This window comes from Ranitomeya imitator, chromosome 6, assembly GCF_032444005.1.
Source record: "Ranitomeya imitator isolate aRanImi1 chromosome 6, aRanImi1.pri, whole genome shotgun sequence".
NCBI lineage: Eukaryota > Metazoa > Chordata > Amphibia > Anura > Dendrobatidae > Ranitomeya > Ranitomeya imitator.
Window position 1 is genome coordinate 218,964,825 of NC_091287.1, and position 23,708 is coordinate 218,988,532.

Sequence of the window (23,708 nt, forward strand, 5' to 3'; positions counted from 1 at the left end):
ATAGCCGCAGGTGGCCGGAGCCTGCTGATATTAACTGTGGGAATTACAAAGGTGGGGGTCGGACAAAAGGGGAATATCGTGTCCCCTCTGCCCTGGGGCATAGCCTGTGGGCTGATGCACTAGGGACATGCATCTCACATGGAACCTATTATACATACATATAACTGCACAACATATTCTGGGTGCTGAGTGGTTCCGTAACACGTAACACACGGCTATGTGTTATTGAATGCATCTCAGCTCAAACTGACGGATGTGTAATCATGCATGCTATACAACACTCCCTGATCGGTTTGGGTGAGACCATGTTAACGGCGACAGTTTTCAGCCCAAATGCTGTTTATGAGAAAAGGGACAGCACTTAGCTAGCGCTAAGACCAAGGTTATTCAATGGGGCAGTGCAAATCTTATTTTTTCTTCCTCCATGGGCCGCATCGGCACATGAAAAATAAAACGCAGCATGTGCTAGTTTCTTCAGTGTGTCAGATGAATCTTGTCTTTTCAAGTCCTATGGTTGCCCAGCAAAAATCGGATTCCATACAGAGCCAATTTACGGCATCCAATTTTTATGGTCACATTGCAACTATTTAACATAGAAAACTGTATTTTGTGTCATTGCAATGATGTTTTGCATTTCTGCTAAATAAGTAATGCGAACGAGAATTTCTGTGAGGGAGAAAAATAAAATTAAATTGTAAATTTTCATGTGTATAGATGAGTTATGTAATTGGGATCACAGTAAACTGAATATTTTCTTGATTGGTCATGAAATCATTGGGAGTATTGGGGACCCCTAACATTAGATGTTGGCCTAACCTGCCGAAATTGTCAGATTTGGTTGAGGTTGATGTGTATGGCCAGTTTAAAGGTGCTGTCCTCTGCTTTTATTTTGATGACCTAAAAGTAGTGGACAGTGCCTTTAAAGGGAATCTGTCAGCAGGTTTTTGCCTTGTATTCTGAAGACATCATGCTGTAGGGGTTAAGACACAGCTTTCAGAGATGCCTCTCTTGTCAGTCTCCCTGCTGCTGTTTACTTGCAATGATTGTTTTAGTGACACTGCATCTCCTGCCTCTTGGTGGACTCTGCTACTTCTGTGATAAGCATCTCACTGTCTATGGACATTATACATGCAGAGCCTGGTGTGGGCAGGGGCAGCTTTCTCAGCTCTGCTTCATGCTAAATCTAAAAACTTGTCGGCTGCACCCAGTAAACAGAAGTGATACATCATTGGATTCAGGGTCTCTTTGCCTACATTATGCTGCTCTCAGATGAGGTAGCTAAAACTTGATGAGATTCCCTCTAAGGCTTATATGGTTTTTCTATTTTCAATACATTCAAATTCAATTTCCTCGTCATGATAAAAATTACACATTTCTTGTCTTTTATAGATCATTTACTTCTTGTTTGTAAATACCGGTAGTATATTTCTTGGTGGTGAAAATTTAAATTGATAGTTTTTCAATATCAAATGTTTTGATTATTTTGTGTAAAACGAGGATAGTAAGATCTTTTTTTTTTCCTTGAGATTTCCACTACGACATCAAACTTTCCAATTTGGCTTGATTTACACTCAAACTGTTAATGCTTTAAGCATAAAAATAAACTTTGTTGATTAATAATGGAATGTAAAACAGACTACATATTAGATAAAAACCCGACGGTTCCAGCCTATTTGAAAAAGGTCCACACTTACTTGATTGCTATTGTAATTGACAAGCATATTCTCTGCATTCACAGCACTAATGCAAAAAAGAAGAGACCATTAGAACATTAAAGAACACGAACCTTCTGACATGTTTCGCGAGGTACTGGTGTTCTGAAGGGAATTAACATGACAATGCTGTCTAGAATGCTAACACTGATCTTATAAAGACTCCGGTATGATATCATTGGGTGGATTGGCTCAATATGGCCAGTGCATAGAAGCCAATTGGCAATATTTTGGAGCAATCAACTTATTGACATTCTACTAGAACTTTTATAATCTTTGTATTGGTGTTTCAGATGCCATTGACCTGTGAATTCCTTTGACAACGCGAATACCTGGCGAAACATCTTGGATAGTAGTGTTTTTTTAATGCTTACAGGTGTATAGTCTCTTCTACATTGTAATAGTATGTGAATTGCAGTCACAGCAAATATTTATGTAATAATATCTGCATCTGACTGGGAATACTGATCAGGAGAAACCATTCGGATTTTAACCATTATGTGGTCTGTTTTATATTCCATTAAGAAGTAATTGGTAAAGATTTCATATATAAAGTGTGTAAATAGTTTGCAAATGCATTGGACAAATCTTGTGATTTGTTGCCCCTGTGACAATTTAAAAAAAGGAAAAAGAACCAATCATATATACTGTCTCATAAGGTGATTAATTTGACAGACCTAAAAGGATGATCAAATAACAACAGGTACAACATGAAGAAAGAGTGGGGCACTCACCACTGCAAGTCAAAATTTAGCTTTATTATTGCAATTTCATTTCCGAGATTGTGGAGGCAAAAATTGTCTGACAGTCATTTCGCATGAGGGTCGCGCTTCCTCTGAGCCCGAGACGGCTCAATCTCTGTAATAGAACCACAATAAAGACGCTCTAACATGCAGTGGTGAATGCCCCACTCTTTCTTTTTGTTTCAGTTTGGACTTGGTGAGCACCTTTTTGGAAGGTTTGCTAGTTGCCAAATCTTGGCATGACAGCCATTTCTGCTGAAACACGCGTAATGCGAATGGGAGCAATGCTGGACCCCTTTAATTCTGTCTAAATTGGAAACTTACAAAAGGTGTTCAACAAGTTGTTCTTAAAAGAATTTTACAGTTTTGTTGTCCAGAAGAGCGCTTTTTTATTTTTCCCAATAAGATTGTTGCATTTAAACCTTTGTACCAATATGACATTCATATCAATGTCTCATTTATCTCTATTTACGATCAAATCAATAGTATAGTAACTGGTATTTGTAATGTAATGATTTGCTCTTATTTTTTTCCAGGCATTTATACTTTTTGCAGCTGAAAAATGATATTTTAGAAGGAAGGTAAGATATTCATGAATTCTTACAATACATGGACTTTGAGTTTCTCAGAATGAAGGTGAGACTGATCAGTGATCTCGCTGAAAATATTATGATGGGTGAGAATCTGAAAATCTGCTTGGACTTGCAAGCAATCATGTCTCATCCTATATAGTGTTTTTTTTCCTGTTAAAACTCTTAAGAGGTCAGTGTGTTCGTGTTGGGGTGACAATGTCTGCAGTGATCAAATGTGGTATTTAAAGGAAAAGGATGGTATTTTTCATTTTTATGATAATTAATTACAAACTGTATTTCTTTTTGTATGACCATTGTAAATCTAGAAAACCTCTTTAACTTGCCATTGAATGTACCATTTCACAGCCATTGCCAATTTAATTTTGTAGTAGTACCAGTTTTTGTGACTTGGACACCCCGCCCTTCACCATGCTGTGATTTTAATTACCGTACATCCAATCACACTTTGTTCCGACCTACCCATAAATATACGCTTTACCAAGACTTTAGCCAGAGGTAAGTGTTCACACTAGGCAGTTAGGTCAGGGACCCATCTGATTCATGAGATTACCTTGACGTTGGTGGATGGGCTCACATTTTTTTACCAAATTTTATGCTAAGCATCTCATGTGTTTTTTCATAAATTTCAAAATTTGCATTATGCTATTCACACTTCATGTATTTAACATTAATCTTGCTTTAGTGCAATTTATTGCAACCTTTTGCTCAATTTAATATCAGGCAGGAAAATATTCAAAATCAATCTAATCAGTTTTTATGAAGAGGTAAGCTATAGACTGGACCACGGTGAGTCATTGGACGTGGTATATCTCGATTTTTCCAAAGCGTTTGATACCGTGCCGCACAAGAGGTTGGTACACAAAATGAGAATGCTTGGTCTGGGGGAAAATGTGTGTAAATGGGTTAGTAACTGGCTTAGTGATAGAAAGCAGAGGGTGGTTATAAATGGTATAGTCTCTAACTGGGTCGCTGTGACCAGTGGGGTACCGCAGGGGTCAGTATTGGGACCTGTTCTCTTCAACATATTCATTAATGATCTGGTAGAAGGTTTACACAGTAAAATATCGATATTTGCAGATGATACAAAACTATGTAAAGCAGTTAATACAAGAGAAGATAGTATTCTGCTACAGATGGATCTGGATAAGTTGGAAACTTGGGCTGAAAGGTGGCAGATGAGGTTTAACAATGATAAATGTAAGGTTATACACATGGGAAGAGGGAATCAATATCACCATTACACACTGAACGGGAAACCACTGGGTAAATCTGACAGGGAGAAGGACTTGGGGATCCTAGTTAATGATAAACTTACCTGGAGCAGCCAGTGCCAGGCAGCAGCTGCCAAGGCAAACAGGATCATGGGGTGCATTAAAAGAGGTCTGGATACACATGATGAGAGCATTATACTGCCTCTGTACAAATCCCTAGTTAGACCGCACATGGAGTACTGTGTCCAGTTTTGGGCACCGGTGCTCAGGAAGGATATAATGGAACTAGAGAGAGTACAAAGGAGGGCAACAAAATTAATAAAGGGGATGGGAGAACTACAATACCCAGATAGATTAGCGAAATTAGGATTATTTAGTCTAGAAAAAAGACGACTGAGGGGCGATCTAATAACCATGTATAAGTATATAAGGGGACAATACAAATATCTCGCTGAGGATCTGTTTATACCAAGGAAGGTGACGGGCACAAGGGGGCATTCTTTGCGTCTGGAGGAGAGAAGGTTTTTCCACCAACATAGAAGAGGATTCTTTACTGTTAGGGCAGTGAGAATCTGGAATTGCTTGCCTGAGGAGGTGGTGATGGCGAACTCAGTCGAGGGGTTCAAGAGAGGCCTGGATGTCTTCCTGGAGCAGAACAATATTGTATCATACAATTATTAGGTTCTGTAGAAGGACGTAGATCTGGGGATTTGTTATGATGGAATATAGGCTGAACTGGATGGACAAATGTCTTTTTTCGGCCTTACTAACTATGTTACTATGTTACTATGATTATGCAGCCATTCTTGTTGTGAATTCTGTGGCCAAGCTCCCTCCTGTGGATGAGAGTGGTACTGCGGCTTCTGAGTTTCCTTCCTCAGGTGATGAGGTTAAGTCGTTAGGTGCTGCTCTATTTAACTCCACCTGGTGCTTTGATCCTGGCCTCCAGTCAATGTTCTAGTATTGGTCTTGCTTCCTCCTGGATCGTTCCTGTGGCCTGTCTATCCTGCATAAGCTAAGTTTTGCTTGTGTTATTTTTGTTTGCTATTTTTTCTGTCCAGCTTGCTATTTTGGTTTTTCTTGCTTGCTGGAAGCTCTGAGACGCAGAGGGAGCACCTCCGTACCGTTAGTCGGTGCGGAGGGTCTTTTTGCCCCTCTGCGTGGTTGTTTGTAGGTTTTTGTGTTGACCGCAAAGCTATCTTTCCTATCCTCGGTCTATTCAGTAAGTCGGGCCTCACTTTGCTAAATCTATTTCATCTCTGTGTTTGTATTTTCATCTTACTCACAGTCATTATATGTGGGGGGCTGCCTTTTCCTTTGGGGAATTTCTCTGAGGCAAGGTAGGCTTATTTTTCTATCTTCAGGGCTAGTTAGTTTCTCAGGCTGTGCCGAGTTGCATAGGGAGCGTTAGGCGCAATCCACGGCTACCTCTAGTGTGGTGTGTTAGGATTAGGGATTGCGGTCAGCAGAGTTTCCACGTCTCAGAGCTCGTCCTTTGTTTTTGGTATTTGTCAGGTCACTTTGTGTGCTCTGAACTTCAATGTCCATTGTGGTTCTGAATTACCTGTTCATAACACATTCTGCTGTGAAGATTCAAAGTACGTTCACCAGTCACATGAGGTCTAAGAGATCTATCTAGTAATGTACCGCATATACTCGCGTATAAGCCGACCCGAGTATAAGCCGACCCCCCCGAATTTTGCCACAAAAACTTATTGACTCGAGTATAAGCCTAGGGTGGAAAATGCAGCAGCTACCGGTGAATTTCAAAAATAAAAATAGATGCTCCATACCATTGATTATTGCCCCATAGATTATCCATATATAGCTGTGCCACATAGAATGCTCTGCACCGTTCATTATGGCCCCATAGATGCTCCATATAAAGCTGTGCCCTATATGCCCTGCACCGTTCATTATGGCCCTATAGATGCTCATTATAAAGCTGTGCCTTATATGCTCTGCACCGTTCATTATGGCCCTATAGATGCTCCTTATAAAGCTGTGCCATATATGCTCTGCACCGTTCATTATGGCCCCATAGATGCTCCTTATAAAGCTGTGCCACATATAATGCTCTGCACCGTTCATTATGGCCCCATAGATGCTCCTTATAAATCTGTGCCCTATATGCTCTGCACCGTTCAGTTTGGCCCCATAGATGCTCATTATAAATCTGTGCCATATATGCTCTGCACCGTTCAGTTTGGCCCCATAGATGCTCATTATAAAACTGTGCCCTATATGCTGTGCACCGTTCAGTTTGGCCCCATAGATGCTCCACATAAATCTGTGCCATATATAACGCTGCTGCTGCTGCAATAAAAAAAAAAAAAACATACTCACCTTTCTTGCTTGCAGCTCCCAGCGTCCGGTCTCGGCGTCTCTCCGCATTGACTGTTCAGGCAGAGGGCGGCGTGCGCACTATATGCGTCATTGCGCCCTCTGACCTGCGCAGTCATAGCGGAGAGATGCCGGGAAGATGGAGCGGCGCCCGGCGTGTGGATCGTGGACAGGTAAATATGACATACTTACCTGCTCCCGGCGATCCTGACGCTCCCCCTGCCTGTCACACTGTCTTCGGGTGCCGCAGCTTCTTCCTCTATCAGCGGTCACTGGCACCGCTGATTAGAGAAATGAATATGCGGCTCCACCCCATGGGAGTGGAGTCCATATTCATAAGTTTAATGAGCGGTCCCACGTGACCGCTGTACAGGGGAAGAGCTGCGAAGACCGTGTGATGGGCAGGGGGAGCGTCAGGATCGCCGGGACTAGGTAAGTATGCCTCAGACCTCTCCCCCCCTCACCCGCTGACCCTGCCACAGACCGTGACTCGAGTATAAGCCGAGAGGGGCACTTTCAGCCCATAAATTTGGGCTGAAAATCTCGGCTTATACGCGAGTATATACGGTATATAGTTTTCATTTTCACTCCTTAAGGACTGGCGGTTTATCCATTTTTGTGTTTCCATTTTTTGCTCACCTTCTTCCCATAACTTTTTTATTTTTCCGTCAATATGGCCATGTGAGGGCTTGTTTTTTGCGGGATGAATTGTACTTTTGAATGGCTCCATTGACCTTACCATTTCGTGTACTGGAAAACTGGAGGAAAATTCCAAATGCAGTGAAATTGCAAAAAAAAGTGCAATTCCACAATTGTTTTTGTTTTTTTTTGTACCGTGTTCACTAAATACCCTAACTGCCATTTTGATTCTCCAGGTGATTACGAGTTCACAGACACCAAACATGTATAGGTTTTTTTTTTTTTTAATTTAAGTGGTGAAAATAAATTCCAAAGCTTGAAAAAAAAAAAGTTGCCATTTTCTGAAAGCCATAGCGTCTCCATTTTTGGGGATCTGGGGACTGGTGAGGGCTTATTTCTTGCACGCCACTCTGACGTCTTTATAGATACCATTTTGGTGTGTATACGATCTTTTGATCGCCCGTTATTGCAATGTTGCTTCGACCAAACAAAAGTAATTATGGCATTTTGATTTTTTCTTGCTACACCGTTAACCGATTCGATTAATTATTTTATATATTGAGAGATTGGGCGATTCTGAATGCAGCGATACCAAATATGTGTATATTTGATTTTTTATTGTCTTATTTTGAATGGGGCAAAAGAGGGGTGATTTGAACTATTAATTTTTTTAATATTTTTAAAACTTTTTTTATTTCTTGTTTCAATAGTCCCCACGGGAGACTAGAAGCTGCGATCATCCGGTCACTTGTGCTACATAGAGCAGGGCTTCAGCTCACTTGCTGAGAGCGCCGACCATAGCTATCTGGCTAGGACAACCACAGGGGTCTTCTGCTGACCCCAGGTTGTCATGCCATCCCATCGGCGACCCGCGATCACGTGACACAGGCGATGAAGGGAGGAGGTAATGAAGCCCTTCCTGTTCATGCATGTTAAATGCCGCTGCCAGAGTTTGACAGCGGCATTTAATATGTTAACAGCCGCTGGTGGATCGCGATAGGGGCATATGTGAGCTGATCAGATCAGCGGTCATGTGCCGGAAAAGGTGCTGGTTCATTGCCAGAGCCCGCACCAAACGGGGAGGCACCCAATGACAGACTCTGCCTGTCATTGGACGTTAAGGAGGGTTGAATCTGAGAGCATAATCCCCTTAACCTAATTAAGTACTGGGCGATTTTTCATTTTTTTTGGCTTTGTTTTTTTTCCTCCCCTTCTTCTAAGAGGCATAAGTTGCGTGGCGAGCTGATGGTTGTATTGATACAATTTGGGGGTACATATGATGTTTTGATGGCTTTTTGTTGCATTTTTAGGGAGATGTGGTGACTGATGTTTTTTTTTTCCTTTACGTCGTATACCGTACGAGTTGATTAATTTAATATTTTAACAGACTGAACTTGTTACAGACACGACTGCACCAAATATCTTTTAGTTTCCGTTTTTTTCTCATTTTATTATTATTAATGGGGCAAGAGGGATTCCGAAAAAAATAAAAATAAAATATATATATATATATATATATATATATATATATATATATATATATATAGTAAGATTGCTCTTACTGAGTGTATTGGGGGACACTCGCTTGGCACGGGATTAACATAGTCAGGCACGATTTTTCGCTTAAACACAGTCTATATGGTTTATTAGAGTGTCATAAACCGGGTTATGCACAGTTTACATTTCATAACACAACAGGCACCAACTGGTGATATTAACTTGCAGCTATATCTTAACGCTTCATTAACGGCTTTGTCTCACAGACACTAAACATGCTGTACCTCTCATTTCGCCCAGTTACCATGGGTGTCTGTACGCCGTACTCTTCACCAATGTCCCAAGTCACATACAGCGCATATGACACTGGGTCGCGGTCTCTAAACACGCCGAACCTCACTCCTTTCAGTCACCGTGGGAGACCACACAGTTCATAGAACATCACAAGCACCAACAGTCTGTACAGGTACATGACTGGAGCTCCTGCTCCACCTGCTGAATCCTTGTCAGTCCACACCTCCGGGAAAGCTGCCTCACAGGGATCACCAACTTGCCTGGGAGGCATATCTTAGTCAGTCCAGACCCACCGAAGGACAGTAGCTTCCCCCACATAGACCATCCAGAATCATAGTCTTTCTGTGCGCTATTCAGGGATCCGGTCCTACTCCCAGAACCTCCCAACACACCAGCATGAGCTCTTCAGGATTCCTACTCCCAGGTCTCCCAACACAGGTTGCCCAGTGTGCTATTCAGGATTCCTACTCGCAGGAAATCCAACACACTGGCATCTCCTCCTCACATGAACCGCACATGTGACCTGTCCAGGTGCTATTCAGGACCTCGTCCAACACCCCAGGCATATGACCTGTCCAGGTACTATTCAGGACCTCGTCCAACACCCCAGGCATATAACCTGTCTAGGTGCTATTCAGGACGTCAGTCCAAAACCCCAGGCATATGACCTGTCCAGGTGCTATTCAGGACGTCAGACCAACACCTCAGGCCACTAGCAAGTCCAAAGCCCCACCATGTGCTCTTCAGGACTCCTACTCCCAGGAAATTCAACACAGGTTGTTCAGTGTGCTATTCAGGGATCCAGTCCTACTCCCAGGGCCTCCCAACACACAAACATGTAACCTGTCCAGGTGCTATTCAAGACCTCTGTCCAACACCCCATGCCACCAGGTCCAAAGCCCTACCACGTGCTCTTCAGGACTCCTTCTCCCAGGAAATCCAACACAGGTTGTTCAGTGTGCTATTCAGGGATCCGGTCCTATTCCCAGGACCTCCCAACACACAGGCTCTCCAGGACCTTCCAATGGAACCACACAGGAACATGTGACCCACACCCTGGTCACATTATATACCCTTAACCACGCCCCTGGATGGGAGTGTTAGTGTGTGACTAGTTTGTCCCGCCCATCTCACACAACTAGCCTAGTAAGTCTCCCTTACAACTACACCATACATACACACCCCCTTGAGGGACTACAGGTCACAGAACAACAACATTGCATCAGACTTACCACGCAGACTCCCTCTGCGACACATATCGGCCATTCACAACACAGCCAGTCACTGTTTCACCACGATTATCACAATAGATATGCCTCCATGCACATCCCAAGGAGCACTCACAGCGCCCCCTAGCTGCCACAGGGGTCACTGCATTACAATATTTATATGTATATATTTATTTTTAAACTTTTTACAATTTTTATTATTTTTTTAAGTCCCCTCAGACTAGTTTAACCTGTAGTATATAGCAAAAATCATGGTCTCCTATTGAGTGTCAAGGCAGTTCCAAAATGGCAGCAGTTAGAGTCTTCAGTTTGCTCCCACCTGCCATGGTAACCCATTGTCCACTGTGATCAAGTTGTGGGACCCGATGCATGAGAACCGATGACTGTTCCATTTAAAGGGATCCTGACCGCTGATGCATGCTGCCTGATCCGCATGTAGTTTGTACCTGATAGTGGCTGCATGATTCCAGCTAAATACGTTTAACTCTGAAACGCTGTGGGAGGGAGAAGCCGCTGGGTACTTGCTTGTCCAACCAGTCTCAATCGTAACTCAGTCCACAGTCGCTGTTAAACTATGTTTAGACATACCGTATTTTTAGGACTATAAGATGCACCCAGGTTCTAGAGGTGGAAAATAGGGAAAAAAATATTTGAAGCAAAAAATGTGGTAAAATATTAAATAACATAAATGACATACTAATATATGTGGTGTTATTATATATAATAGTATGTTATTATGTTGGATACTTCAGATAAAAGATGGTGCTGCGGGACCAGTGTGGTGTCTGTAAAGTACTATATGAAGATGCTGGAGGGTGAGTATATGAATGGGGGCACAGGGCTCATCATCTTTCCTCCACCTCGCGTATCTCCCCTACCCGATCTATCTATTATGGTAAGCGGCATCACGCTCTCTCCCGCACCTGTAATCTGCTGCCTCGGAGTAACTCTCGACTCTGCCCTGTCCTTCAAACTGCACGTCCAAACTCTTGCCACCTCATGTCACCTTCAAAAATGTTGCCAGAATCCGTCCCTTCCTCAACCCTCAATCTACTAAAACTCTTGTATATGCCCTCATCATCTCCCGCCTCGACTACTGCAACACGCTCCTCTGTGGCCTCCCCTCTAACTCTCTTGCACTACTCCAGTCTGTCATCAACTCTGCTGCTCATCTAATCCACCTCTCTCCTCTTTACTCCCCTGTTTCTCCCCTCTGCAAATCCCTCCACTGGCTCCCAATTCCCCAAGGAATCCAGTTCAAACTACTAACACTGATCTACAAAGCCATCCACAACCATTCCCCTCCCTATATCTCTGAACTAATCTCCCAATATCTTCTCTCACGCAATCTTCGATCCTCCCAAGGCCTCCTACTCTCCACCACACTTATTCGTTCCTCACACAACCGCCTCTAAGATTTATCCCGAATATCCCCCATCCTCTGGAATTCCATGCCTCAACACATCCGATTATCCACCATCTCCGGATCCATCAGACGATACCTGAAAACCCATCTCTTCAGGAAAGCCTACAGCCTGCAATAACCATTCTGCTGCCTCACCACCACTCGAGCTGCCGCCTCACCACCACCAGAACTGCTGCATCCCTGACCTTCTATCTCTTCCCCATTATCCTGTAGAATGTAAGTCCGCTAGGACAGGGTCCTCTCCCCTCTGTACCAGTCAGTCATTGTAAATTTGTTTACTGTAAATGATATTTATGCCTCTGTATGTAACCCCTTTCTCATGTACAACACTATGGAAGCACTGAAAAATAACACTGGAGTGCTGCTTTAAGATCCCATGGGAAAAATATAACTCCCAGCATGTCCTGCACATCCTGTGGCTTGCTGGGAGTTATAGTTCACCACAGAAGTGGCAGAGTACTTTATGTGTTATAATTACTAAACTTTTAATTAATTCATACTTGTACAGGCTGTGCTCACATCAGTGCAGGTCCTGCAGCCAGCCCCGCTAGAAAACAGTCTCTCTGTCTACAGCTTACAGGACTTCTGGTGAGGTAATGAAGGGCTGGAGCATCACATGACCACACTGAGCCCTCCCTCTTATTACGTCACCACTGGTCATGAAAGAAGAAGCTGCATTGTTTCTAGTGTGATGTCTGCAGGTCCTGTGGTGACATAATGAAGAGGAAGGGCTTTGTGCTGTCATGTGATGCTCCAGCCTGCCCTATTCATTACATGTCCTATATGGGAGCACTCAGCATCAGCACAGCCCATGCTTGGCTGTTAGGTATGCAACTGCGATGCCTCCTGTGGCACCCTGCTCCTGCCGCCTCCTTCTCCATTGGACCCACGATCTCCCCAGCCTCTGCAGGAATCCGGCGCTGGGGAAACCATGTGGGTCTGCTGTTTAAGTGAAGAAATATTCATGTGCTGCTCCCTGCCCACTGCTCAGCGCTGACAGGTGGGCGAGGAAGCGGCTAATGAATATAACTTCACTTTAAGCATCGTTTTTTCCCCAGCACCGGATTCCTGCAGCGGCGACATTTTCCTGATTCCTGTGAGTGCAATCCCACTCCGCCTCTGCCCCTCCCCACAGGTTACATTCGGACCATAAGACGCACCCCACACTTTCATCCCAAATTTGGAGGAAAAAAAGTGCGTCATATGATCCGAAAAATACGGTATATGGGTGGATTTGTGCAGCCAGTGTCTTGATACATGCTGTCTGATCCACCTATAGCATGTATCACCTGTCGGTTCCATTTAAATGTTACTGCAAAGTTTAACTGTGGCATAAATGGTTAACCACAGTGAGCATAATTCAGCTCCAACTGCAGCTGGAAAAGGTAAATGCTATTTACCATAATCGTTACCTACCGCTTTGGATTAAGCTCAGCTTTTGAGTCTGCTCCACACATCCTGACCATCTCCGTGATGGATATGTCTGTCACAGGACATTAAGGGAGTAAAAACATATAGATATTTTACGGAATTCTATAATATTGTACTGAACAAGGAACAAAATAGGCTTGTATAAAGTGATCTACTTTTGTACAGATACACATAGAATGCTACAGTATTTTATCCAACATAACATTAAGTCTAAAAGCCCCATTAGGCTATGCTTTTATTTCATCACGTCAGTGGCTCCATCAAGGCTTACATCTAAAGACCTGGAAAACCAGATTTGGCAAATGCGCTTACAGGGCCATCGACAGTAATGATGCAGGCGGAGTCACTACATCCTCTATTCGGCATCATTTTTGGCTGTATCCGCAAAAAGGGTGTGCACCAAAATGTTATCTACCGAGTATTGAAGAATGCTTTAATATGAAGATATGGCAGGAAATTATGTCCAACAAGGCACACAGTGACTTTGCCTGCATCATACAATCACTAACCCTGTCGGCACATAAGCTTGAATCCTGTTTTTCTAGGGTAAAAATCAGCATGAACATAGCCGTAGGAGTAATAGGTAAAAACCTAAGTCTAATCTCATTGCCATATGGAAAAGTCCTTCACACCAGAAGAATACAAAATAAAATGTCATTCCTCTGGCGATCATGGGCAATTTTTGTTTCAATAATAGACATAAAACTGTGTAATAAACAATGAAGGTAAATAAAAAAACTAGCTTCATAAAAGTAAAATTTATGCTTATCTCTTTTCAGGTTATCATGTCCACTAAATTCAGCTGTTGTTCTTGCATCGTATGCTGTGCAATGTAAGCATTTTTTTTTCTTTAGATACTCTAACATCAGTTGCTTTGGGGAATGAGAATGATAATTTACGATTCATGGATACACACTATTGAGTATGTGACGTTTTTTATTTATAGTAAAAAAAAAAAAAAAAAAAAAGCTTGCACAATATAAATAGTGACAGGTAACCTGTAAATATATGTCGATATCTATCTATATATATATATATATATATATATATATATATATATATATATATATATATATATATATATATATATATATGTATACTAGATGGTGGCCCGATTCTAACGCATCGGGTATTCTAGAATATGTATGTAGTTTATTTATGAAGATTTAAGAATAATGCAGTGAATACACAGGATTCGCGACCAATCAGCGAAGCGTGGTTCAAATCCCGTGCCAATTGCGGCCAGACTGCGCTAGTCGCTGATTGGTCGTGCCTGGCCGGCCGCGACCAATCAGTGAAGCCAGGAACGGCTCCAGGTTTTTGAGGGCCCCAGGCGAAAGAGTCTCAGTGGCCCCCGTTCTTTAACACATACCACAATTCATGATGCACAGATACAGCAGAGAAATATAGCACAGCCACGTAGCATATAACACAACCCACGTAGCATATAGCACAGCCACGTAGCATATAACAGAGCCCATGTAGTATATAACACAGCCCACGTAGCAGATAGCACAGCCATGTAGCATATAACAAAGCCCACGTAGTATATAACACAGCCCACGTAGCATATAGCACAGCCGTGTAGCATATAACAGAGCCCACGAAGTATATAACACAGCCCACGTAGTATATTGCACAGCCCACGTAGTATATAGCACAGCCACGTAGTATTTAACAGGCCACGTAGCATATAACAGCCCACATAGAATATAGCACAGCCATGTAGTATATAGCACAGCTACGTAGTATATAGCACAGCTACGTAGTATATAGCACAGCCACGTAGTATATAGCACAGCCACGTAGTTTATAGCACAGCTCACGCAGTGTGTAACACAGCCCGCGTAATGTATAACACAGCCCACGTAGTATATAGCACAGCCCACGTAGTATATATCACAGCCCACACAGTATATAACACAGCCCATGTAGTATATAACACAGCCCACGCAGCATATAACACAGCCCATGTAACATATAATACAGCCACGTAGTATATGACATCCCACGTGGTGTATAACACAGCCCAGGTAGTATATAGCACAGCCCACACAGTATTTAACACAGCCCAAGTAGTATATAGCACAGCCCACACAGTATTTAACACAGCCCATGTAGTATATTGCACAGCCACGTAGTATATTGCACAGCCACGTAATATATAGCATAGCCATGTAGTATATAACACAGCCCACACAGCATATAACACAGCCCATGTAACATATAATACAGCCACGTAGTATATGACATCCCACGTAATGTATAACACAGCCCACGTAGTATATAGCACAGCCCACACAGTATTTAACACAGCCCACGTAGTATATAGCACAGCCCACGCAGTATATTGCACAGCCGCGTAGTATATAGCAGCCATGTAGTATACAGCACAGCCGCATTGTATATAACACAGCCCACGTAGTATATAACACAGCCATGTAGTATATAACACAGCACACATAGTATATAACACAGCCCACGTTGTATATAGCAATGTGGGCACCATATCCTTGTTAAAAAAAAAGAATTAAAATAAAAAATAGTTATATACTCACCTTCCGGTGGCCCCCGGATTCAGGCCAGGCGTTTAGCGATGCTCCTCGCAACGCTCCGATCCCAAGAATGCATTGGAGCAATAATACGTGATGATGTAGCGGTCTCGCGTGATGCTACGTCATCAGCGGTCATTGCCGCAATGCATTCTTGTATTTTTAGGTGTATATATGTACTGTATGTGTATTTATCTATGTATACATGTGTCCATATATGTATTGTATCTGTATATATGCACAATGAAAACTATATGTACAGTATATATGTACAGTATATACACTATACCGTGTGTGCATCTCAGTAATACATGCATAGCTGACAAATGTGGACATTTCCCCCCAGTGTGAGGCAGGAGCTGAGGGGCTTTAATCTCCCTTGATTTGACTTATGATCAGAGAAGGAGAAGTCACTGACTGGACGGTAACAGAACAGACACTCCAGATAAGCTCCGAGGAAAGGAGAGAGAGGCAGGGTGGGGGCGCCCAGAGTTGGGGGACAGAGAGTGAGGAGAGCCGGGGCTATGGAGACGTCAGGAGGAGGATGCTGAGAGCTGTGCGCACTGGAAACGGTCTGCCCTAGCGATACCTTCACCGCGACATAGCAGCTTAGGGAGGAGGGAGGCATACACCGGAGTGCGGCACACACAAATCCGCGTCTGCGGGGGGCGCACCACATCCAGCCGCATCTGTGGGGGGGGGAGGGGGGCGCACCACATCCAGCTCTTTGTTAGTCGCTGCATTGGAGGAGCCCTGCAGCTGGCACGATCCTGACACACACGGAGCACACTGCGCATCTGGACATGGGCTCAGAGGCAGAGGGTCTCCCCGGGCTGTGGGGAGTATGGAGGGGGCACTGACAGGAGAAGAGTAGGGAGGGGCCAATCAGCAAGGTGGGATTTCCGAGACAAACAGACAGAAGTGGACCTTAGACAATAATATAAATAGATATATATGTACTAGATGGTAGCCCGATTCTAACGCACCGGGTATTCTAGAATATATGTATGTAGCTTATTTATGAAGATTTTAGAATACATTGAATACACAGGATTCGGCCGGCCACGACCAATTAGCAAAGCGTGGTTCAAATCACGCGCCAATTCGCGGCCGGACTGCGTCTGTCGCTGATTGTTCGCGGCCGGCCACGTAGTATATAGCACAGCCCACAGAGTATATAGCACAGCCCACAGAGTATATAGCACAGCCACGTAGTATATGACAATGTGGACATCATATCCCTGTTAAAAAAAAGAATTAAAATAAAAAAATAGTTATATACTCACATTCCGTTGGCCCTCGGATCATGGCGAAGCGGTTACTGACGCTCCTCCCGTGCTCCGGTCTGAAGAGTGCATTGCGGTCTCAAGAAATGATGACGTAGCGGTCTCGCGAGACCGCTACATCATCATCTCGCGAGATCGCAATGCATGGAGCGGTCACCAGAGCGTCGCGAGGAGCGGGAAAGGCCTGTTCTGGATCCGAGGGGCCGACGGACGTTGAGTATAAAACTATTTTTTATTATTTTTAACATTAGATCTTTTTACTATTGATGCTGCATAGGCATAGTAAAATAGTAAATAGTAAAAAGTAAATAGTAAAAAGTTATCAGCGTTAATGGAGTGCATTACACCGCGGCATAACACGGTCCATTAGCGCTGCCATTAACCCTGTGTAAGCGCTGACTGGAGGGGAGTATGGAGCGGGCACTGACTGCGGGGAGTAAGGAGCGGCCATTTTGCCGCCGGACTGCGCCCGTCGCTGATTGGTCGTGGCAAAACAGCCACGACCAATCAGCGACTTGGATTTCCGTGACAGACAGAGGCCGCGACCAATGAATATCTGTGACAGACAGACAGACAGACAGAAAGACGGAAGTGGCCCCTAGACAATTATATAGTAGATGTAAATAGTAATACGTTTTGTTAGTGCATTTTCTATCATTTTTATGCATAGTGTTCACATACCTTTAATGTGAATATGGTTACTTATATGAAAAACTGGTCAAACCTGGAACCTTCAGGCTGATAAAACAAACTGTCCATTTTTGCATCCATCCATGTCAGGTTACCATAATGGCAGAGTAATAACATAATTGCTTTTTTTCAGCATTTCTAACATGTCTCTGAAGTGCTTTAGAATCTGATGTCACTTCTTCTGCCAAAAAAATTATGTAAACATATTTTATTTTCATGTGACCTGGGTACATAGCCTTTATCTTCAGTGTCGAAATTGGCAGTATTTTAACCAGATTTGGTTAAAGATGGTTGTAAATGACAGATTAAAAAGAAATAATATCTCCAACTTGTCCAAGACATTGTGCGTCCAGGTTCTGTAATATAGCTTATGCATTGGCTCTAAGGGGATTTCAAATAGAGATAAGAGTTCATTCTTATTAAGCATTGTTTCAGTTTCGCATGAGCCACATGGCTCTTGGCCAAGTGCATTTGCCAAGTAGTTAATGCTGTTTTCTAAGCTTGAACAAGGGATTAAGCTGCTTTGAAAGCTGCTCATGAGTAAAGCTGGGACATCACAGCTAAGAGATGTGGGTGTGGAAGATCCTACTACTTGGGAAGAACAGATTTTTAGATAATCTCGGCAAAGAAAAACGTGTTTCGTTTTCTTTTTATTAAGACTCATTTAGGTATAGTTCATAGCACTGTGCAATTATAGTAGTGAAGAAGATTTCTACAATTTTTAATTTGAATGGTCAATAAACGTTTTTGTTTTTCTTCACACTAGAAATCAAACTCATTCATACTACACTTTGTCCTAATTAGTTTTTTTATCATTGTAATTTTCTGTTCTATTGTAAGCCTATATATATATATATATATATATATAGATATATAGATAGATAGATAGATAGATAGATATACACTAGATGGTGGCCCAGGTATTCTAAAATATGTATATTAGTATATAGCACAGCCCACGCAGTATATAACACAGCCCCGCAGTATATAACACAGCCCACGCAGTATATAACACAGCCCACGCAGTATATAACACAGCCCACGCAGTATATAACACAGCCCACGCAGTATATAACACAGCCCACGCAGTATATAACACAGCCCACGCAGTATATAACACAGCCCACGCAGTATATAACACAGCCCACGCAGTATATAACACAGCCCACGCAGTATATAACACAGCCCACGCAGTATATAACACAGCCCACGCAGTATATAACAGAGCCCCTACGCAGTATATAACACAGCCCACGCAGTAGATAACACAGCCCACGTAGTATAGTGCCCAGCCGCGTAGTATAGTGCACAGCCCACACAGTATATAACACAGCCCACGTAGTATCTAACAATGTGGGCACCATATCCCTGTTAAAAAAAGAATTAAAGTAAAAAATGGTTATATACTCAACTTCCGGCGGCCCCCCGATCCAGCCCAGGCATTTAGCGATGCTCCTCGTGACGCTCCGGTCCCAAGAATGCATTGCGTCAATAACGTGATGATGTAGCGGTCTTGCGAGACCGCTACGTCATCATCTCGCAAGACCGTGGGTCGTTGCCGCCATGCATTCTTGGGACTGGAGTGTCGCGAGGAGCGGGAAAGGCGCCGGAAGGTGAGAATATAATGATTTTTTTTGTATTATTATTTTTAACATTAGATCTTTTAATTTCACTGACCAGTGCTCATCATTCCAATCGTTTCTAAGACTAACTTCCTTTAATTGCAATACACCAAGGAAAGCATGCGAACAATCAGGGGAACAAACAGCAGTAACCAGACCGTGAAAAGAAATAAAGCAAACAACGTGCAGCAAATATTGCCAGACCAAACCATTCTCTTAATGTCCAGACACTTCCATTATGACTCACCAGACAATACAGATCACTCGGCTTAATTCACATGTACATTCTGTTATACGAATGTGCCACAAACATGCATTAGATGCATAGGCAGCATCAATAGTAAAAAGTTGGTCACACAGGGCTAATAGCAGCGTTAACAGACTGCGTTACACCGCGTTATGCCGCTATGGGGGCACTGACTGGGGAGTAGGGAGGGGGAACTGACTGGAGGGGAGTCGGGAAGGGCGAATTCGTGGCCGGACTGTGCTCATCGCTGATTGGTTGCGGCCGGCCGCGACCAATCAGCGACGCGGGATTTCCGTGACAGACAGACGGAAGTGACCCACCCTTAGACATATATATATATATATATAATGTCTAATAATAATATAATATAGTATATTCTTTATAGTGTGTTCTGTGACTGTAATCTTGCCTGTGGTGGTAATATATACAGGTGCTTCTCACGAAAGTAGAATATCATAAAAAAGTTATTTCAGTTCTTCAATACAAAAAGTGAAATTCATATATAGTCATTACAAAGAGAGTGATCTATTTCAAGTGTTTATTTCTGTTAAAGCTGATGATTATGGCTTACAGCCAATGAAAACCCACAAGTCATTATCTCAGTAAATTAGAATAATTAACAAAAAACACCTGCAAAGGCTTCCTATGTATTTAAAAAGGTCCCTTAGCCTGTTTTAGTAGGCTCCGCAATCATTGGGAAGACTGCTGACTTGACAGATGTCTAGAAGGAAGTCATTGACACACTCCACAAAGAGGGTAAGCCAAAAAAAGATAATTGCTAAAGAAACTACCGTAGCTGATCAAGTGCTGTGAAATTTCAGAGCACTTCATGCTTCCCTCTGCCAACAAACTTTTTGGAGATGGAAATTTCATTCTCCAGGAGGACTTAGCACCTCTACACACCGCCAAAAGTACCAATACCTGGTTTAAAAACAACAGTATCACTGTGCTTGATTGGCCAACAAACTCGCCTGACCTTAACCCCATAGAGAATCTATGGGGTATTGTCAAGAGGAAGATGAGACACCAGACCCATCAATGCAGACAAGTTGAAGGCTATCAAATCAACCTGGGCTTCCATGACGTCTCAGCAGTGCCACAGACTGATCGCCGCCATGCCATGCCGCATTGATGCAGTTATTGATGCAAAAAGATCCCCGACCAAGTATTGAGTGAATTTACTGAACATATATTTCAGTAGACCAACGTTTTGGATTTTAAAATCATTTTTCAAGCATGTGTTATAAAGTATTCTAATTTACTGAGATAATGACTTTTGGGTTTTTATTGGCTGTAAGCAAAAATCATCAGCATTAACAGAAATAAACACTTGAAATACATCATTCTGTAGCGACTCTATATAATGAGTTTCACTTTTTATACCGAAGAGCTGAAATAAATTAACTTTTTGATGATATTCTAATTTTGTGAGAAGCACTTCTATATTCTTTGTAGTGTGTTCTATGTGACTGTAATCCTGCCTGTGATAGCAATATACATATTCTCTGTAGTGTTCTGTGACTGTAATGTTGCCTGTGATGGTAATATACACTGCTCAAAAAAATAAATAAAAAATAAATAAAAAAGGGAACACTAAAATCCCACATCCTAGATATCACTGAATGAAATATTCCAGTTGTAAATCTTTATTCATTACATAGTGGAATGTGTTGAGACCAATACAACCTAAAAAATTATCAACATAAATCACAACTAATATCCCACAGAGGTCTGGGGTTGGAATGATGCTCAAAATGGAGAATGAAGTTACAGGCTGATCCAACTTCAGTGGAAATGCCTCAAGACAAGGAAATGATGCTCAGTAGTGTGTGTGGCCTCTACGTGCCTGTATGACCTCCCTACAATTCCTGGGCATGCTCCTTATGAGGCGGCGGATGGTTTCCTGAGGGATCTCCTCCCAGACCTGGACTAAAGCATCCATCAACTCCTGGACAGTCTGTGGTGCAACGTGATGTTGGTGGATGGTGCGAGACATGATGTCCCAGATGTGTTCAGTCAGATTCAGGTCTGGGGAATGGGTGGGCCAGTCCATAGCTTGAATGCCATCATCTTGCAGGAACTGCTGACACACTCCAGCCACATGAGGTCTGGCATTGTCCTGTATTATGAGGAACGCAGTGCCAACCGCACAAGTATATGGTCTCACAAGGGGTCTCAGGATCTCATCTCCGTGCCTAATAGCAGTCAGGCTACCTCTGGCGAGCACATGGAGGGCTGTGCGGCCCTCCAAAGAAATGCCACCCCACACCGTAATTGACCCACTGCCAAACTGGTCATGCTGAAGGTTGTTGCAGGCAGCAGATCGCTCTCCACGGCATCTCCAGACTCTGTCACGTCTGTCACATGTGCTCAGTGTGAACCTGCTTTCATCTGTGAAGAGCACAGGGTGCCAGTGGCGAATGTGACAATCCTGGTGTTCTGTGGCAAATGCCAAGCATCCTGCACAGTGTTGGGCTGTGAGCACAACCCCCATCCGTGGACGTCGGGCACTCAGACCATCCTCATGGGGTCGGTGTCTAACCTTTTGTGCATGTACATTTGTGGCCTGCTGGAGGTCATTTTGTAGGGCTCTGGCAGTGCTCCTCCTGTTCTTCCTTGCACAAAGGCTGAGGTAGCGATCCTGCTGCTGGGTTGTTGCCCTCCTACAGCCCACACCACGTCTCATGGTGTACTGACCTGTCTTCTGGTAGTACCTCCAGCTTCTCGACACTACGCTGACACACAGCAAACATTCTTGCTACAGCTCGCATTGTTGTGCCATCCTGAATGAGCTGCACTACCTGAGCCACTTATGTGCATTGTAGAGTCCGTCTCATGCTACCACGAGTGTGAAAGCACAATCAACATTCAAAAGTGACCAAAACATCAGCCAGAAAGCATTGGTACTGAGATGTGTTCTGTCGTCCTCACCTGAAGAACCAGTCCTTTATTGTGTGTCTTGATAATTGCCAATAATTTCCATCTGTTGTATATTCCATTTGCACAATAGCATGTGAAATTGATTGTCAAACAGTGTTGCTTCCTAAGTGGACAGTTTGATTTACTTGAAGTTGTATTCTGTTGTTTAAGTGTTCCCTTTATTTTTTGAGCAGTGTATATATTCTCTGTAGTGTGTTCTGTGACACTAATCCTGCCTGTGATGGTAATATACAGTATATAGTCTCTGTAGTGTGTGCTATGTGACTGTAATCCTTCCTGTGATGATAATATAAATATACAGTGGAGGAAATTAGTATTTGATCCATTGCTGATTTTGTAAGTTTGCCCACTGACAACGACATGAACAGTTTTTAATTTTAAGGGTAGGTTAGTTTTAACATTGAGAGATAGAATATCAAAAGTAAAATCCAGAAAATCACATTGTATAAATTCTATAAATTTATTAGCATTTTTCAGTGATAAATTAGTATTTTATCCCCTACCAACCATTAAGAGTTCTGGCTAGGGTTGAGCGACCTTGACCTTTTTAGAGTTGAGCCGTGTTTTGCGAAACCCGACTATCTTAGAAGTCGAGTCGAGTGGAATCGGCCGATTATCGCGAAAAGTCGGGTATCGCCCGAAACACGAAACCCAATACAAGTCAATGGGGGAGCATAGTCGGCAGTGAGTGGAGGCCAGGAAAACACCTACACTGCCCATTTTAATGGCAAAAACATCCATTCTTGTTACAGAAGCTTGTCAATCGTAATTTACCATATAATAATTGGAAGGCATTTGAAATTGGGGGTCATTTGGCTAAAGTCGTGGGGGGTAGGGCTGGTTCAAGTAATTAGTGGGCCCAGGAAATCTGGAACACGTCACGGCAGTGGAGCAGGGAGAGGTAAGTATTTCAACTTTGTAAGTGCTGAGATCCTGAGCAAGCAGGGGGGGGCCCACTCGTTGGCATTGGCACTGGCACAGGGCCCCTCAAAGTACAGCGGTGTGTTTGCACGGCGGGGGCGCCTCCCACCGGCAGCAACACTTTTGCGTACTATGAGAGGCCCTGTGCCAGTGACGTCGCCAACTAGTATTCCTCCCCTCACCTGATGAAGGAACCTGCACTTTCATCTGCACCTTCCTCTTTGTCCCCGTGTATGGTGGTATGGTATGCGGGAAAAGGAACCTGACTTTCAGGAGGGTCACAATCTTGCTGTGTAGCGTGCACGGGGAATTTTGCATTATGGGTCAATGTA

At 43.1% G+C, this 23,708-nt stretch overlaps 1 protein-coding gene across 1 annotated transcript in view; it reads left to right on the top strand.

The window, feature by feature from the left end:
* PTPN3 (protein tyrosine phosphatase non-receptor type 3) overlaps positions 1-23,708 on the top strand; it is a 486,371-nt gene that overhangs the window by 213,459 nt on the left and 249,204 nt on the right. Inside the window, exons 6-7 of the mRNA XM_069730487.1 lie at positions 2,992-3,036; positions 13,898-13,950. Of these exons, the coding sequence (XP_069586588.1) occupies positions 2,992-3,036; positions 13,898-13,950 (98 nt within the window). The remainder of the gene's footprint in view (positions 1-2,991; positions 3,037-13,897; positions 13,951-23,708) is intronic.